A 17,236-nucleotide genomic window follows, 5' to 3' on the forward strand; every position below is an offset into this window, starting at 1 on the left:
ATATTGGCAGATTATTAGGGTTTTCTCCAAGCCCCACTAGGATAGGGTTGGCCTGAGAGTAAGAGATTCAATAAATGTTGGAAGGCTTGCTTTAGGCAAGCCTACAGGACTCAATAGTTTCATGGTGGCAGGAGATTCAGCCATAGTTATATCATGAGTCTCAGAGAAGAAGTGAGAGTCTTGTAAACTACATATTTAGTTGTAACAAATCTTCGGCCCATCAAGATGATGGTGATATCTAGATTTTGTTGTTAGTACTGACTCAATCTTCATTGATCTATATTGGTGCTACTTTTATCCATAAAAGAATAGTTCATCCTTCTTGTACCTTTAAATTCATGCTAATTGAATTGTTTCCAATTAAAAAATAAACACAACATGCATGTATATCAATGTGAAAGGACAAATAAAAAATTGGAACGCCACTGTCACACATATTGCAATATACTTCAGCAATCAACAGCCACATGGCAATTGACAAAATGATAACACTTCAATTGTAGACACCTACATGAGAATGCTCACCTCAGTTTTTATTCCTAAAGCCAATGATGCTGCTGCAGCTACAATCAAGATGATAAGGGTTAAATCTTGCCAAGCTTCCCAAAGGAACATCTGCAAGCACAATGCATACAAATGAACAGCAATGACAGATTAACAGGGGCCAAAATGGAATAGTATTGGATACCACATGACTAATTTAAAATACAGACTGATAAACAACAAAATAAAACATAAGGAGTATACCAAGAAACTCCGCCCTTTTTTCTGAGGATATGTATTTGATCCAAACATGTTTCTTCTTTTTGATAGACTAGCATCATCCCCATCAGTTCCTTTCTCTAGATTTGTTTCTAATAAATCCGATAATCCTTTAACCTGACGTAGAAGTGACCATTAAGAATATCTACACTGGACATAGAGAACCAAGAAATTTGAAATAGGGAAAACATATCCATAATTGACTTGCCCCTCCATATTCTTGCAGAGCAGAAAAATTATGATCTCTGGTCATTGAAGCAAGCTGTTCCACTCCAATTAAATAATCACCAACTGGACTTGGTGGTGATACTGTAGTACCCAACACTAGACCAATCAAACATAAATCACCATAAGAATGAGCAGTCTATAGAACATAAACAACAATATACAGCCACTATTCATGCAGAAATCTATATGAAAAAATATTATAAAGCTTTCCATAGTGCCTAACAATATAACATAATAATTTAAGCAAGGCAATTACCTAAACCACTATGGAATGAGAAAAATACATATATAACCTTCATATTGATTTGAAATTATAGAATTTTGATAGAATGAACTTAAAGAGACAATTTTAATTGAAAATACACACAGCACAAAAATATTTCATGAGACCATCACACACAGAAGCATACCATTTTTCTCTTTCCTTTTTCTTAAAAAAAAAAAAAAGGTCAACAGAGCACATTGCTTGCATCCTTATAATTGTCTAATTTCTTTTTCTTTTTTTTATTAGAAACAAAAGATATATTAATTATAAAAAATAAATAAATAAATAAATGAGAAGGATAAGGGATCCTTCCCACAAACGACAAGAAACTGATCAAAATATGGCTAATTTCCTCTACTAAACAAGGAGAACTATACACAATGGTTTAGTCCACTAAAGGATATACATAGATGACATCTTTTCAATTCCAGACTTGGTTCCTCTCATTTTGTCCAATCCATTTGATTTACAAACCGAATGTCAAAATAGTTAAATAACATTGAGTGGAATGTCTTTAAAGACATCGGTACAAGAGGCCAAAAATACTGAGTGGAAGTGAAGCAAATCCCACAACATCTCTATCATTCTCCACTTTTCCTCAAAGATCATACACCACATAATCCAGGCACAATGAGACAAGTGATTTGCCTAAGGGTCTTGTCTCTCATGAAACTCCCCAAACCTTTATATGAGATGGTCCCCATGTCATACATACTCCTTGGTGGAACCTAATCCCTCCTAGCTAGACTGAATATCATATGCCAAACCCGAATGTTAATAGGCAATGTGGAAAGAGATGATCAATCAATTCTCCACTCCCCATGCAAAAGAGTGCCAATCAAGACTAAGGAATTCATACTTATCTATTGTAGCATTTCATTAGCATTTACTTTCTTGTATGTCACTAACCAAGCAAAGGCCTTGATCTTAGATGGGGCTTTTGAATTCCACTAACAATTGACCAATTGCTTTTTGTTGCTTTAATTTTGTAGTTTTGAACTTCTAAATCTTTATTTTTATTTTCTTTTTTCTTTTTTTGATCAAATTCTTTATTTTTAGTTTTTAAAAAAAAAAAAAAAAAAATTGAATATCTTATGCCAATCCATCCCAGCAAAACCTAATCCTAGGTGAATCCATCCTAGCTATACTAAATATCTTATGCCAAAGCCCCAATGTTAACGGGCAATGTAGAAAGAGATGGTCGATCAATTCCCTACTCCCCATGCAAAAGATGCACCAATCAGGACTAAGGAATTTGTAAAGTCTTTTCAACTGTAGCATGTCATTAGTGTTTACCTTTTTGTGCACCACTAACTAGCAAAGGCCTTGACCTTAGACAAGGATTTTGAACTTCTAGACATTTTATAGATTTCCAATATGTATTGTTACACATGGGCATTATTTTTTGTATTATGTAAAGATAAAATATATTAATAGCTTCAACAATGAATAGGAAGGATCAAATTTTGCATTTCTGTGGGAAGTTTTTCATCATTAGCCAATGGGATCGCTATCAGTTTCCTCCAAAGTTCGGGAGGTTTAAGGTCAGGTGTATCACTCTCCCCTCATCAAATTATCCAAGTCATTAAGATGTTAGGTTGTTTGATTCATAATAAAGAGGGTGGTTTCAATAGAAGATTTAAGGTGGAAAGAAAAGGGGGCAAAGGTGCAGGGAATAGGGATCTCCCATCTCTTCTTTGCTGATGATACTCTACTTTTATGCAAGGCCATCAGTATGCAATTGCTCTACCTAAGGTGGTGCCTCTTTCGGTTTTGTTAGGGTTTTAACCTAAGAGCTAAAGCTTTTAAGTTAATTGATTGCTAAATATGGTATCAAAGCCTTAGTTGTCAAGAGGCCATGAATTCAAACCTTACCGCATGTTTATTTTCCCAATTTGTTAAGCCTAAAAAGAAGTCCATGAAGAAGTTTACCTATGCAACAGGGAGCTAGGGCTTTAACCTTAATTAATTAAATAAGCTTAATATGTATTATTGATTCACCATCTAATAGTGTAAGCTTTTAGGCCAATTTCCAGCTTAACAAGCTTGAATTGGTTTCATGACAAAATTAATCTTTGCAATAGTAAGCCCATTCAAACAGAGAACACAAGGGACTTGGATCAACTTGTTGTTTCCAGGCAATAGGAAGAAAAACTCAAACACTGCTCTAATCTATTATTGAATTGAATTACAAACTAATTTATAGACTTGCGAATTATCTAAGTCCTTTATTTTAGGAAACCAAAAACATCTTAAAAACTACGAGATATATTTGAATTAATCTCTAACTACTCTATGGATAAAACAAATTTAAAATAATTCAAATTAACTTAAATATCCAAAGCTGTTTGGATAGTTTGAATTAATTCAAACCTCTTCAACTAATTTAGATAATCTCAATTATCTGGAAAAAAAAAATCTCCTCACGCTCCCCCTCAAGCTAGGACAAAAATATTGAGTAGTCCCAGCTTGTCTCGTAACTTCTCAAATGTTGGTCTTGCAAGGGCCTTTGTTAGCAGATTTGTTGCTTGCTATGCGGATGGAATGCAGGTCATGCAGATGGTTCCTTCTTCCAGTTTCTCTTTGATGAAATGATGGTCTACTTCAACGTGCTTTGTTCAGCTGTGATGAACTTGGTTATGAAATATGTTTATGGCAACTTTATTATCGCAGTAGATCTTCATTGGCTAATGAGATGTGACTTTTAACTCTTCCAACAGAAATTTTAACCAAAGTAGCTTGCATATGCCTTGAGCAACAACTCGAAACTCAATTTCCACACTGCTTCTAGCCATGACATTTTGTTTTTTGCTCCTCCAAGTTACCAAGTTTCCTCATACAAAGGTACAATATCCAAAAGTTGATCATTTTTCATCCACCGAACCTGCCCAATCAACATCTGTATAAGCTTCTACTGTTCTTGCTTCATTTTTCACAAAGTATAGACCTTTTCCAACCGTCCATTTGAGATATTATAGAATTTGGTACACAACCTCCGTATGTTCCTCGTATGGTGTATGCATGAATTGGCTTTCCACGCTAACTGCAAACGCAATATCAAGTCTAGTGTGAGAGATAAATGAGCCTCCCCACTAAACGTTGGTACCTTCCTTTATCTACTGGGCTGTTGTTTTGGAATTTTGTCAATTTCAAATTCGGATCCATTGGAGTATCAACCGGTTTGCACCCCATCATTCCAATTTCCTTTAAAAGATCCAAGGTATACTTTCTTTGAGAAACAGATATACCTTTCTGATTTCTAGCCACTTCCATGCCAAGAAAGTACCTCATTGATCCAAGGACTTTTATCTCAAATTCCCTGCCAATTTCTCCTCTAAATCTTCCATCCCCCGTTTGTCATCTCTTGTAAGGATAATATCGTCAACATAAACAATGACAATTGTGATCTTACTAACTTTGTGTTTTTAAAACAAGCTATGGTCCGTTTGAGCTTGTTTTTACCCCATTTGTTTGATTGTCTTAGTAAATGAAGCAAGCCCTTGGTGATTGCTTCAACCCATAAAGAGATTTTTTCAATTTACACACCATTCCATCTTTCCATGCCACATCAAAACCTAGTGGTAATTCCATATATACCTCTTCTTCTAGATCACCGTTAAGGAAGGCATTCTTTACATCTAATTGTTAAGGAACCATCTGCAATTTTAACCTTAAAATTTCCTAGACTTGATGTATAAGTTGAAAACAAATTTGAACACCTTGTCATGTTATTTGTTGCACCCGAATTGATAATCCATGATTCTTCCCTTTGTGTAACACCATTCAAAGCAAATGAAAATGTACCTTTTTGAGCTAATGGTGAAGTACTCAAATTATTTGGTAATGATGTTGGTGTCAACAATTTGTAGAGTTGTTCCATTTGTTCCTTAGTAAGGGAAACACTAACTTTGCTATCGTTTGGCTTAGGGCCTGGTTCTGCTGCAGTATGATAACCTTTCGGATCAGATTTGTTGACTTTCTTCTTCCAATTTGTTGGTTTTCCATGTATTTTTCCAACAAGTGTCGCGGGCATGATGGGACATTGACAGTGACCACACCATAGTCGATTTCCTCTCTGATTGCTATGAGAATCTCCTTTGTTTGCCGAGTTTGAGCCACGAACAGCTAGGACTAAGTTGTCTAATGTGGGCAGTGGTTTTTGTTCTTCGAGCATGACACGCTTACGACACTCTTCTCTCCTCACTTCTGCAAAAATCTCATCAATTGAGGATAGTAGTTTTGTTCCAAGCACTCGTCCCCGAACCTCATCCAACTCCTTGTTAAGTCCAGCAAGGAAATCAAATATTCGTTCTTTATCCACCATTTTCTTGTATCTTTCACCATCCTCGGCAGAACTCAACACACAATCATCAAACATATCTATTTCTTGCCACAATTTGTTGAAAATATTGAAGTATTGTATTACATCCATATCACCTTGTCTCAAATTTCAAACTTTGTTTCTTAGTTCGAACATTTGAGTTGAGTTTTCAAGGTCTGAAAAAACACGATTCATAGCTTCCCAAAGCTCTTTTGCAGTTGAGTAATACATGTAATTTTCGCCAATGTTTTCTTCCATCGAGTTCAGAAGCCAGGCCATAACGATTGAGTAACTGGCGTCCCAAGCATGAAGCGTAGGATCAATCTCCTTTGGCTTCTTTATTGTGCCATGGAGATATCCAATCTTCCTGCGTTCACAAATAACCATCTAAGCAGCCCTCAACCATTGAAGGAATTTTTTGTCATTAAGCTTGTGAGTAGTTATTTGAAAGGATGAGTGATCAACAATAGTGGGAACAATGTAGAGGTCAACTAAGAAGGTTCCGAAGACACTTTTGAGTCGTCGCCCTTGCTCGTCCATGTCATGGCAGTTTTACCATGGTATTTTCTTCAACTACACAGCCTACTCTGATACCATGTTTCCAAGCAATAGGAAGAAACACTGGTCCGATATATTATTGAACTGAATTACAAACTAATTTATAAACTCGGGTATTATCTAAGCCCTTTATTTTAGGAAACCAGAAACATCCTAAAAACTAAGAGATTAATTTGAACTAATCTCTAACTACTCTATGGATAAAACAAATTTAAAATAATCCAAACCCCACTATCCTCACCTCCCAATTTTGGAAATGTCTAAGCAAACATGGGTAGCAAATAACCCACCCACCCTCTACCACCAAAGCATCAACCACTCAAGCCTCCTTAAAAGCTATAAAAGAGGAAAGAGAAGGAAAAGAGTCCTTAAAAGGAGAATTATCATACCAAACATCTTGCCAAAGCTTGATTCTTCTCCCAATGTGTACCACAAATCTTATTTTGGCCTTGCAAGTTCCTCATCCTCTTCTTATCACCCTCCACATGCCAACATCATATTCCTCCGTCCCAACTTAAGGGCACCATCCTCCTAGCTCTTCCCTAAACTGTCCTATTATGACCTTTCTCCAAAGAACGTCTTTCTCCGTAACAAATCTCCAACATTATTTTCCGAATAAGGCTTTATTAAGAATGAAGAACTCCTTAATATCTAAACCTCCTTTCTTATCTTTTTGCAAATCAAGAATCACTTCACTAAATCGAGTTCTCTCAAGTGCCCCTCCTCCCTTTAGGAAATTCTATTGAATTTGTTCCAATCTCTGTGTCATCGCCTTAGGAATAATAAAAAAGGACATGAAATAAATAGGTGTGTTGCAAAGAGTAGTTTCTAGAAGTGAGCCTCCTACCTTTTAACAGGTATTGCCTTCGCCAAACAGTTAAGCATTTATAAACATCTCCTTTGCCACTTCCTACACAATTGAAGGCCTAAAAGGGACTCCCAAAGGCAAACCTAAATAAGTTATTAGAAGCTACACCACCCCAAAGTCCAACACCAAAACAAGCTTCTCCACATTAGGGACCTTTCCTACTAGGATTAATTTATTTTTCAAATTAACTTCCAATCTTAAAGAAGCCTAAAACCATAATAAAACCCATCTCATGCAGTTCAATTGATCTGGGCAATGATCCCAAAACAATAACTTTCTAGGCAAGGATGACTCCTTTATGCATATTTCGATATGAAGGGAAAAAGAGGAACAAAACTTTGAAGATGAGGGGCAGTTGGAAGTAGCATTAAAAAACCAATTCCACAAAACTTTTTTTTCTTTTAGGTGAGGGGGGATGGTAGGGAGGAGTCTTATTCTTTGGGTTTCATTATTTATTTGGATCATCAAATAGTTGGCATTTCGGTATGTTGTATTTTTTTCTTTACACCATGTTGTCTTGTGGTGTGCTTTCTATACTCCTAATGTATATGTGAGCCTCTTTTTCTATCTAGCACTCTTAATTGGCATTCTGTTTGTTGAAAAAAAAAAACTCAACTTTTAACCAACCACATATATTACCATATCCAAAAGGATTAGAATTTCGAACCAAAATACTATTATTTAAAAAAAAAAATCCATATATAGATTGGTTTTAGAAATAATGTCCAATTTAGTGCATTTTATACACACGGACATCCAGATAAATTTTGTTTTCGAAAAATGAAAACCACAGCCATGTAGCCATGGGCCGCTAAAAAATAATATCTTTCACCAATTCCCCTAATTATCTCCAAATATTTTATCCTCATAAATAAAAAATTTTAGATAAAAGATAATATTAAAGTTTATTTCAAAATATCTTTATAATTCATATCCATTTTATAAAAATGTACAATTACTAGAAAATTTTTTCTTATCTAAAAAATGTTTTATAATTTATTTTTTAATCATCACTATTTTTTTTTTTTTTTTTATCAATAAGTATAAGATTGTATTGCAAAGAGGCGCTAAAATAGCGACCCACAGAATTACATTATAAAGGAACTCACCCCCTTACAGAAGGGCTCATACAACAAGGAAAAAACAAAAATCTTCTCCCTTATCGCAAACACACCCAATCTATAAAATCTAATAAGGTCTAAGAAAGGGGGGGCAGAGGACTAGAAGGATTTTAGGCCAATTAGCTTGATGGGAGGGTTGTATAAATGGTTAGCTAAGGTGTTGGCTAATAGAATGAAGGGTGTATTAGCTAAGGTGATCTCAACGTCTCAAAATGCTTTTGTGGAGGGGCGGCAGATTATGGATGCAGTGTTGGTCGCTAATGAAGCAATAGATTCCATTTTGAAAAGCAATAGAGGGGCGATTCTTTGCAAATTAGACATTAAGAAAGTCTATGATCATGTAGATTGGTCGTTTCTTCTAGCGAAGTTGGAGAAGATGGGGTTTGGGGAAAGATGGTGCAGATGGATAAAGTGGTGTTTATCCACTGTTAGGTTTTCAGTTATGGTGAATGGAAGCCCTACTGGGTTTTTCCAAAGCTCAAGGGGGTTAAGGCAAGGAGACCGCATGTCGCCTTACTTATTTGTAGTTGTGATGGAGGCTTTTAGTTGTTTGCTAAAGAGAGCAGTTGATGGGGGGGGTTTTGTTGCCTTGTTCGGTTCGAGGAAGAAGGGGTGAAGGGGTCCAGGTCTCTCATTTGTTGTTTGTTGATAATACGTTAATTTTTTGTGAGGCAAAGGAGGAGTAGTTGACGTACTTGTGCTGGTTGTTAATGTCCTTTGAGGTAATTTCAAGGATAAGAGCAAATCTGGAGAAAAGTGAGTTGATTCTGATTGGTAGAGTTGAGAATGTGGAAGAGTTGGCTAATGAGTTTGGTTATAAGGTGGGAAAATTGCCCTCCACCTACCTAGGAATGTCGTTGGGTGCTCCTTTTAAATGTGTGCAGCTTGGGATGGAATAGAAGAAAGATTCCGAAAGAGATTGGCTATGTGGAAACGCCAATACATTTTAAAAGGGGGGAGGATTACCTTAATGCGAAGTACCTTGTCCAATTTGTCGATCTATTTTATGTCTATTTTCCAGTTGCCTAGAGTGGTCAAAATGAGATTAGAGCATATTCAAGGGATTTCCTGTGGGGTGGTGGGGCTCTTGAGCAAAAACCGCACTTAGTAAGATGGCCAATAGTGTGTTTAGACAAAAGAAAAGGAGGGTTGGGAGTTAAGAGTCTTGGGTCTTTCAATAGAGCTCTTCTTGGCAAGTGGGTTTGGCGCTTTGCAAATGAAAGAAAGGCCCTTTGGAACCAAGTGATTAAAGGGAAATATAGGGAGGAAAAAGGAGGGTGGAGATCTTGTGAGACTAGGGAGGCCTATGGAGTTGGGTTGTGGAAAGCAATAAGTAAGATGGGACATCTGGTAACCCCTTCTTTTGGCTTTGTGGTGGGTGATGGTAAGAAGGTGAGGTTTCGGAAAGACAAGTGGTGTGGAACCATCTCTTTGTGCAAGGCTTTTCCTTCATTATATGCCTTAGCATCTTCCAAAGAGGCTTGGGTAAATGAATTTTGGAGAACTGAGGGGGAAAGGGGGGAAGTTGGAATCCTTGTTTCAATAGACTTTCAATGATTGGGAGTTGGAAGAAGTGGAAAGGTTGTTCTGTTGTTTGGAGGGGAAGAAGGTTAGGGTGGATGGACTTAAAGGGTGGGGTTTTTTCGGTAAAATCTTTATATAGGGCTTTGCAACCGGTGTCTCTTGTTTCTTTCCCTTCGAAGATTATTTGGAACTCTTGTGTGCAGCCCAAATTAAGCTTCTTTGCATGGGAGGCTTCATGGGGAAGAGTTCTAACCTTGGATTGTTTGCAAAAGAGAGGTTGGACTTTGGCAAATAGATGCTTTCTGTGTCATACGTGTGAGGAGTCAATTGACCACCTTCTCATTCATTGTGAAAAAACAAGGGAAGTGTGGATGTTGCTCCTTTCTTTTTTTAGAGTTTCTTGGGTTTTTCCTCTTTCGATGAAGGAAACCCTTTTAGGATGGAGGGGCTCTTTTGTGGGTAAGAAGAGGAAAGTGGCGTGGCAAGGACCATTATGTTTGTTTTGGGTCATTTGGAAGGCTAGAAATTCAATTGCTTTTGAGGATTGCGTGTTGTCCATTCAAAGGCTGAAAACTTCTTTTATGTATTTACTTTGGTCGAAAATCATCACTATTTTAGACATATAGACTAAACACATATTGAAATTTTTTTTATTTTAATAAGGATTTTAAGTGATAAATATTTTAATAAACGTCCAATCATTTTTTATTTTATATTCAATCATTTTTTTATTACTTAAGAACATCATAAAAATGATGGTTGAACAATAATTATAAAATCTTTCTTAGATAAAATTGGGAAAAAAAAAGGTTTTCCAAGTAATTATAATTTTTTGTGAAATAGATATCATTTATAAAGATATTTTGACCAAAAAAAATAATAGACAAACCTTAATATAAATTTTCATATTATCTTTTATTTAAAAATTTTATTTATAGGGATAAAATATTTGGAGATAATTGTGGAAGTTGGTAGAAGATAATTATTTTTAGCGGAAGCAAAAATCACGGATTTTGCACTAAAAACACAGCCACAAGTTGGTTTACATACAAACACAGCCATGGGCTGTGGTTTTCCTTTTACATTACAAATGTAGCTATGAGCTGCGGTTTTCCATTCCTTGAGAAAAAAAAACCCACATGGATATCCATGTGTATGAAATGCATTAGATTGGAAATTATTTTCAAATCCAATCTATATATAGGATTTTTTTTTAAAATAATATTATATGGTTCAAAACTCAAAAGCCAAACCACAAAATGACATGAATAAATATCAACAGAGATTACAAATTTGGGGACATGTGTTCGTGAGAACAAAGCAATATATTCCACTTCAATCAACTTAATTTTTTTTCAAACTTGCCACATATCATTGCATTAAAGAACAAAAAAAGGGGGTTGCTGCACCATCTCATAGACAGCAAGTTTTCATACCGGAGGAATAAAGGTGTGAGTCCCAATTAGAAGCATTTCCGAAAATAAGTCTAATTTTTCACAGATTTTGTTTAATTCCTATTCTTCGTTCTTTTTTCCTTGTAGAAGTAGTTTTAATGAGAAGATTCATCTTTGTCATCAATATGTCCATCTTTCTATATTATTATCCCCTCAACTATTCTCATACATTCTCAATTAATGCTCAAAAATGCAGGCAAAAGTTGCACTAAATATGATATAGAAAAAAAAAAAGACGCCCGCCTAATCCACTTCTAAGTAAACAACACTTTGCTCACCATTATAAGATAATACATAATTGTATAATAAGTAGAGAATTTCTAGAGAGTAAAATACCTATTGTTGCTTGTTCCCCAGCCAATTTGAAAAGCAATGCCGCCTAACACAGGAAGGTACTCATGAATTGGGAAATTTATTAAAAAAATTTGAAATAAATGAGGAATATTTTTTGATAGGTGAAATAAATGAGGAATATTAATAACATTACTCTTATGACTTGTGCATGTGCTCTAATCATCCTTCTTCTTTGCTCTTTCTCTTCTTCCTTTCTTAAGTCCAATGTGTACCGAAATCGACGAGAAGCATTGAGCACGAGTGCTGCTTGCTGTAAAGATCAAAACACTTCAGTCCAAACCAGAACATATAACTGTTCTCTTTGCATCTTAAGCATAATAGTTAGTAATCCAACAACAGAAAGTAAGAACAACTATAATTTCACTGAAGGTAAGAGATGGATAATGAAATATTAGCTAACAAAAAGGCAGGGAGCTATCAAGCATAAAGAATATAAATAAGTGCTTCCTATGAACTTAAACAATAACTCCATCTCCATCTACAAAAAGAATTTGCCAAACACTGTTTCTACAGAGAAAAGACAAAGTTCTACAGCTCAGTTGGATATTTTTTTTTATGGATAAAGAAAAAAGTATATTAAAAGAAAGAAGCACAAGAAAGCACCTCAAAGTACATAGAGAGTATGCTATGAGCACCTAAAAGTGTCACCAAAAAACAAAGAGGGACAACAAAAAACTGCACCCCTCAACAGATCCCATCCAATCCACAAAATCTACCGTAGAAGAAGGGCCAAGAGCTATAAACAATTTGGACAATGCCCAGGATTATAAAGAAAAGAAAGTTTAATCCGTTGTACAGAATGCTCCTCATTATTGAACACTCTACTGTTCCTCTCCTTCCAAATTGTCCAAAAATGACACAAAGGAGCAGCCTGCCACACTTTGTTTTCCTTTTTTTTACCCACTAAGGACCCATGTCAACTCAAAAGCATCTCCTATATTGATGAGGAAAGCACCCATGACACACTAAAGCAAAAATAAAAGATGTCATAAAACCCTTGTCTTGTCACAGTGAATGTGATCAACTGATTCCTCCTCTATACAACAAAGGAAAAATCTGTTTTCAATGGACCACCCTATCCTCTGAATGCGAACCAAAGTTAAAACTTTATTCCAAGTAGCCTCCCATGCAAAGAAGCTCACCTTGGGCAGCACCCAAGAGTTCCAAATAACCCTTGCTGGGATACATAAACAAGATCCCATACAGCTCAGTTAGATATAAACAGTACATTGACTTTGAATCAAGTACACTATACAGGCTATATCCTGGATGACATCATTTCTCTAGTTGAATCACACAAAATTCTCATAAATACTACATCCTTAATGTCTGATTACCTGCATGACACCAGGATCTTTACAAACAAACTTGCTTATCTGAACATTCAGGATGTGTCAAGAAAACTTTAACCTTGGGGTTTTCAGCTGCATATCCGTTTAAAGAGTTTAGGTAATCAAATTTCACCACAGATTAAAAAGGAAATAAACAGGACAAGATATTTCAGTATACAAACTTTTATAGAAAAGTGCCCATCCAAAAATGCACTTGCAACCAGAAAAGAAAATATCACATTAATTACTTCGCAAAGATAACATAAACAACGCACCAGTGTAGAAAATAACAAAATGTATTAACATATGTGGATGTAAAGGAAATTGTTGGATGGGCACTCCCCCATTCACAAGATGCCTCAGCACAACTTTTAATAAAGTCTTATACCGACTACAAGATGTCAGTTACAGGATTCCTTTTTCACCCATCTACTCCATCAAGGCCAAGTATTCCATTTAAGGTATAAGCAGCCATGACCTGACTCCTATACTCGATGGCCTACACTCTTTTTAGTGTTGTTACACCACAATGTCGTCAACCAGAAATATACAGTGCTCCAAGCTAATGCTAGCATTGGGCTTGACAGTACAATATTAAACCCTCTCATTCAATTTTCGTCATCTTATCCTCAGATGTTAACTCAATCTTCACAAAAAGGGACCCATTCTAGTTTTATCCATCTTGAATTGTCAATCTTATCCATCTCAGGTTCCCCATTTGAATTTGACCAAGAATCATCTTATGAACTTAGTTTCCCAGCATACATGTCCCATCAAGCACCCAAGACCTTGCAGCTATCTCATGGAATTCTCATTTTAATTAAAATGTCATACAACTTCGAACCATGATTCAAAGTTGCAGTATCAGAAACTGACTCGGAGGGTCCCAAGGCACATCGATCTAGTATCTCAGCTCGGTATAAGATGATAAGCAAAATAAGATATTTAAATTATTATAAAAATTATTGAAAAAAATAAGTAGAATTAAATAATCTTAAAAAAAATTAATAAACTTAAAAATATATTAATACAATAATATTTAATTTATTATTAACAATAAATTAACATTTAAAATACTACATTATATATGGTAACATTACTATATAAAATAATATATTACCTAAATTGATATGAATTACCATATAGAATAATATATTACGTAAATTGATGCAATTTATATAGTAACAATAAATTATTGAATTTTCACTTTTTCTTTTACCATTTCAAAACCATTAGCTTATGAGGCAATGTGCATTTAAATAATAAATCACTATTATATAACATAATACATTACCCCCCTTTCTTCAAATCCCTAATCCCAAACGCCAACTACCACCACACATTCTTCACATCCCAAAATAAAGAGAGAAACTAAAGAGGGTAGTCCGAGGCTCGGTGTACCTAGTTTGGCCTCCTTTGCAAAACACATCCATGCCACATCAATGAGAATACAAAGACGAAGTAACTCAGCCAAGGTAGGCAAAACCCACACGCAAAGATCATTGTTGATGGAAGAATTTGATGTTTTTTTCATCGGTCAGGTGGTCACCACAATGACATCTCCGGCAAGAAGGCACTAGAGTCCATCTATGATCTTGTTAGGATGTTTTCTTTTTCTTCTTCTTCATCGTGGGTATAGAGTCATAGTTCTTTGAAAAACTTCTCTTTTGAAGAGAATCTCTATTTTTTCTTAGATTTCTTAGTTTTTTGTTGTTGTTAGATGTTCTTTTGTTGTGATTTGAAAGGGGGAAATGATTTTTGGGTTTAACTAGAGAAATGTTCGATAATTCGAATGATTCAACCGAGTCAACTTGGAATCTCGACCGAGTTTAATCGATTCTTGACTAAGTTTAGGTTGAAAATGGTATTGGATATCCGACTCAACTCGGAAAGGTTTGACGCAGATACAACTTGCCAACTCAGATCGGACTCGACGAATATTTTGAACCTTGCTTTGAACTACCAAGAAGCATTTCACTATTTCAACTTTAGTTCTAGGGATGTCATCCACTTCAATCCCTCCTAATAAATGAACAATCCAAGAGAACAACAATAGTAACTCTTCCTAATCTCTTGGCTAGTAATTACTATTTCTTCCATTGTCAGAACTTTTAATTTAGACTTATACTACATTTATTTGTCTTCGTCCTATCCTAAAAGACTTGCAATCATAAATTATCTTCTTCATTACACTAACTAAGCAAGTAAGCCTTATGCAACCCATACTGTAGTATAATCAGCTAGGCTATTCAGAAGCAAGAACAGGCTAAAGACTGTTTTCCAATAAATGCAGAATCAGGTCGTTCATAATCAGTGGGCAAGGATAGGAAATCTGTCATGTTATGTGGAACCCAATGATACTTGTATATAGATTGCTTTCAAAAGGTTTACAGAGGCTAGCATGCTATAAGTGCCTGATGCTGTAGCTGAGATGGCTGAACGGTTTTTAAGTCATTGACAGCAGCCAAAATAATTCAAGTCACCCAAAAATAAGATAACTTCACAACCTCCCTTCAACCACAAAGATTGACATCCTAGGATTTCCTAATCCTGGCTTCTCATTTTATCCTTGCTTCTTTCTAAGTTTGATTTATTTTGCCTTTTTGGTTGTGTTTGGATAGAATATAGTTTAAATAATCTAGACAGCATTAAGGTCAGGTTTTTGTTGCTCCACTTGAACTTTGGTCATCCGGCAGTAACAGAGCCATGTTGATTGGGTCTTGTTTAGATCACTATCATGCTTCCTAGAAGAAGAGGATACCAAACAGCAAATACCCACATCAATCCAATATTTGACAACCACAATAAGATTGATCAAATAAGGATACCCACCAAGTAACAGAACTTCCAGTTCATTAAAGTGAAATCTCTCAACCGGATGATTTCTTTGAAAAACTTTTTCAAAGTCAGGCTCATCAAAAGGATCCGATTGTTTGGGATGATCAATGAAGTGAGTCAACCAGATGATAAATGGGAATTCAAAAGAAAGATCAATGAAAAGCAGCGATGATATCTAACACTTTCCACACTTGTAGATATAAATTAGAATATATTGTAGAATAACATAGAACTTGCAATAAATGTAAAGCTAACATAACAATAATTCTATATAATAGAATATTTAACAACATGAAATAAAACTTTCCATCATACTTACAATTAGTAAAGTTGGTCCACTTTTTCACTTTATATGTTTTTTTTATAAGTAGACTTAAATTAAAATAAAAGAGCTGCCAAAATAAGCAGCTCAAAGTGTACAAGAAAAACAAACCTCCCTTCACCACCCAAGCTCAAGCAAAAGAGTACAGAATAAGAAGTACCCAACCATTCAAGAAACCTACTAAAGATAGTGGGCAATCATCCAAAAACTTTAGGCTCAGCCCACAAAAAGATTACAAAATCCCTCTTCAATTTTTGGATGGAAGAAGCCACATTATCAAATGCAATGTTGTTCCTTGCCCTCCACACCATCCAAAAGAAGCACAAAAGGGTTGCTTGTCAAACCTTCTTGCACTTTTTGCCCACAATATAACCACACCAAACCAGCAAAGTATCTCTCACCAACGAAGAAAGCACCCAAAAAGCACAAAAATCAGCTCCCATAAAACCCTAGTCATTTCACAATGGAACAACAAATGATCAACAAATTCTTCACGTCCAAGTAGAAAAAACATCAATTTGTTAAAGACCAACCTCGTCTTTGAATTTGATCCAATGTTAAAATCTTACCCCACATTGCCTCCCACGTAAAAAACTTCACACTACCTCCCACGCAAAAAATCTAATTTAGGTTGAACCCAAGAAATCCAAATGGCCCCCACTGGATAAGACCCACCCAAGTCCAGTTCCAACTATGGTAAAGGGACTTAACAATAAACTTACCACTCTTTGTCACTGACCAAAACAAAGTATCTTCAACATCCCTACGAACTCTTTGCCCCTGCAAACACGCCAAAAATCTCCCCCACATAATCCACATCTCAATCATTAAAAGATCTAGAGAAACAAGGACTCTAGCCCCCAACATAACACACAAAAAGATTATCCCCACACCACCTATCCTTCCAAAACAACACCTTTCGCCCATTGCCTACCACAAAGGAGCACTACAATCTCACAAGATCTCCTTCTGTATCACTTTCCACAACCCAACCCCATACCCCTCTTTAACCCCCTAAACTGCCCACCCCCTCGTATTTCCCCATACTTGCCTTAAATTACCCGATTCCAAATGGCACCTCTCTTAGTCACAAAACATCAACTCCACTTACAAAGGAAAGTCTTATTAAAAACTAAAAGATTTTTAACCCCCAAGCCCTCTCTCTTCTTATGTCGACAAACAACCGGCCACTTAACAAGATGAGGTTTGTGCTCTAATGCCCCACCATCCTAGAGAAAGTACCTCTGAATCTGTTCAAGTCTCAGTCTAACAACCCTTAGCACATAGAAC

At 35.9% G+C, this 17,236-nt stretch overlaps 1 protein-coding gene across 3 annotated transcripts in view; it reads right to left on the minus strand.

The window, feature by feature from the left end:
• LOC117922072 (calcium-transporting ATPase 9, plasma membrane-type) overlaps nucleotides 1-17,236 on the minus strand; it is a 72,974-nt gene that overhangs the window by 41,666 nt on the left and 14,072 nt on the right. For 2 of the 3 annotated variants that reach the window (XM_034840073.1, XM_034840075.1), the window contains 5 exons: nucleotides 11,589-11,705; nucleotides 11,438-11,480; nucleotides 971-1,086; nucleotides 748-879; nucleotides 526-615 (listed from right to left, as the gene is read on the minus strand). In XM_034840073.1, the coding sequence (XP_034695964.1) occupies nucleotides 526-615; nucleotides 748-879; nucleotides 971-1,086; nucleotides 11,438-11,480; nucleotides 11,589-11,705 (498 nt within the window). Of the gene's footprint in view, nucleotides 1-525; nucleotides 616-747; nucleotides 880-970; nucleotides 1,087-11,437; nucleotides 11,481-11,588; nucleotides 11,706-12,792; nucleotides 12,880-17,236 lie in introns of all 3 variants that reach the window. The other variant, XM_034840076.1, reaches the window with a different exon arrangement.

Source organism: Vitis riparia, chromosome 9 (assembly GCF_004353265.1).
Source record: "Vitis riparia cultivar Riparia Gloire de Montpellier isolate 1030 chromosome 9, EGFV_Vit.rip_1.0, whole genome shotgun sequence".
Lineage (NCBI taxonomy): Eukaryota > Viridiplantae > Streptophyta > Magnoliopsida > Vitales > Vitaceae > Vitis > Vitis riparia.